The sequence below is a fragment of the Temnothorax curvispinosus genome, unplaced genomic scaffold (genome assembly GCF_003070985.1).
Source record: "Temnothorax curvispinosus isolate PA1 unplaced genomic scaffold, ASM307098v1 QBEX01000287.1, whole genome shotgun sequence".
In the NCBI taxonomy this organism is placed as follows: Eukaryota; Metazoa; Arthropoda; class Insecta; order Hymenoptera; family Formicidae; genus Temnothorax; species Temnothorax curvispinosus.
This window is the reverse complement of record NW_020210067.1, coordinates 1-1,923: the sequence shown is the minus strand read 5'-3', so window position 1 is coordinate 1,923 and position 1,923 is coordinate 1. Positions and strand designations below refer to the sequence as shown.

At 32.3% G+C, this 1,923-nt stretch overlaps 1 protein-coding gene across 1 annotated transcript; it reads right to left on the bottom strand.

Annotated features, from left to right (window-relative positions):
* Nucleotides 1–271: 271 nt before the first annotated feature.
* Nucleotides 272–1,870, bottom strand: LOC112452316 (putative nuclease HARBI1; the record flags this gene model as incomplete). Its single annotated transcript, XM_025012450.1, has 4 exons — nt 272–707; nt 989–1,204; nt 1,318–1,574; nt 1,658–1,870. Coding segments are annotated over 4 exons (1,120 nt in total), but the record flags the coding sequence as incomplete, so codon positions are not given.
* Nucleotides 1,871–1,923: the final 53 nt, after the last annotated feature.

The window sequence follows — 1,923 nt, the reverse complement described above, 5'->3', positions numbered from 1 at the left end:
AATTTATACATTTTGTTTATTACATTTTGTACATTATATTTCCTAATTTTTATAACTAAAAAAACAACATAAATATTTGAAAGTACTTTGAGATAGTTTTATACGTCAAGTACATCATACATATTTTTTAATTGAACGACACAGATTGATACGATGCAGCATGTGATATGTCGATGTTAACGACACGATATCGATATTTTAAAAAAATAATAAACATAATATTTAAATATTAATATTAGAAGAAAATATTTAAACAAATTTATTTGGATACTCTTATTCAAATCGTCGTTGAAACAATTGTCTACATAATTCATCTCTGAGATCGCGACCATGTCGATCATCATCTGGATCTCCATCTCTATCTGCTGCTGGGACATTATGCAACAATACTTGCGCATTTATATCGGCATGATTGTCGACTTCAGGTTCTTCCATGTGTTGCAGATCATCCAAGTCAGCCAAATTGTGAAGAACGCAGCAAGCGAAGATGAATTTGACGATGAATTGCATATTCCTCAGCTTGAGAAAATATAACTGTCTAAAACGTTGTTTCAGTATTCCAAATCCATGCTCAACTGAAATTCTGCACTGACTATGTATACGATTAAAATTTCTTTGGGCCTGCGTCAAATGTCCATTATCCCGATATGGAGTAATTAATTGGAGAAGGCATGGGTATGCAGCATCTCCAAGAAGTATGCTTCCATCTAAAATAAAAGCACGTATATTTAAGATTAACAGCTAATGCTAAGGCTGCGTTTTGATATTCACTCTGCTAGCGTTGAAAATTTATAATTTACATGTACTACAAATTTATAATACTGGCAGTGAATATCTTCTTTGGACACTTTCAAATACAAAAATTATAGATAATTACCAGTCCATATCTACAAGATATCTACGATTTTAACTGAATTGAATAAGAAATACAAAGCTAGTTGGTTTATATACAAAAATACAGTAAATTATGAATGTGATAAGTTTATACTTTCACAAAGTATTGGCAAATCTTCAGCCAAACTGGAATTTGCAAATACTCTTGCATCGTGCACTGAACCAGGGTAGCCAATGAATACATCTAAGAACTTCTTCTGTTCATTAACGGTCCCTTGCATGTGTACGGAAAAATAATGCTTTCTATTGATGTAAGCCATTGGATCTTCAGAGGGTTTGTCAATACGGATATGTGAGCCATCAATACATCCTACAACAGAAAAGAAATACACTAAATAAATTAATGTAATTGGATTACACATACTGAATTACAAAACTGTGAGCTTAAATTAAATATATCATCAAAGAGAATCACATTATTACCAATTACTCCAGGAAAACCTTTACTTTCGAGATAGTATCTTTGCGTTCTTTGCTTCTCTACTTCAGTAGGATACCGAATAACTTCATTCCTCATATCATACAAAAATTGTGTGACTCTACGTAACACAGATTCAAGGGTACTAAGAGAGAAATCGAATCTGTCAGCAACATCTCTGAAACTAGCACTTTGATGGCCAGCAAACCACAAAAAAGTGAGAATATGTTTCTCAGCCGAAACCACTTTGAATCCTCCATGTCTTATAAAATATTGATCAAACTTTATTCAAAATAAAGTTAAAAATTTGTAGTATACACATATCTAATATAAAAAAATCAATGCTTACCTCCTAAATTTCTAAAATATGGCCAATGGCTAAATTTCTCTACTATACTTATAAAAAGCGTTCTCTTCAAACGAAAATGCATAACAAACTCTCTATCCGTATACATAGGCACTATATTTTCAATGTAATTAGTTATGCATGTGCTATGTATTCTTTGGACGAAACCTTCTGCAATTTCAACAATTGCGTTAATAAATCGTAAACGGACCCTCAAAAATTAACAAACCGGGAAGAAAAGAGGCTATAAGGGTCAAACGCGGTT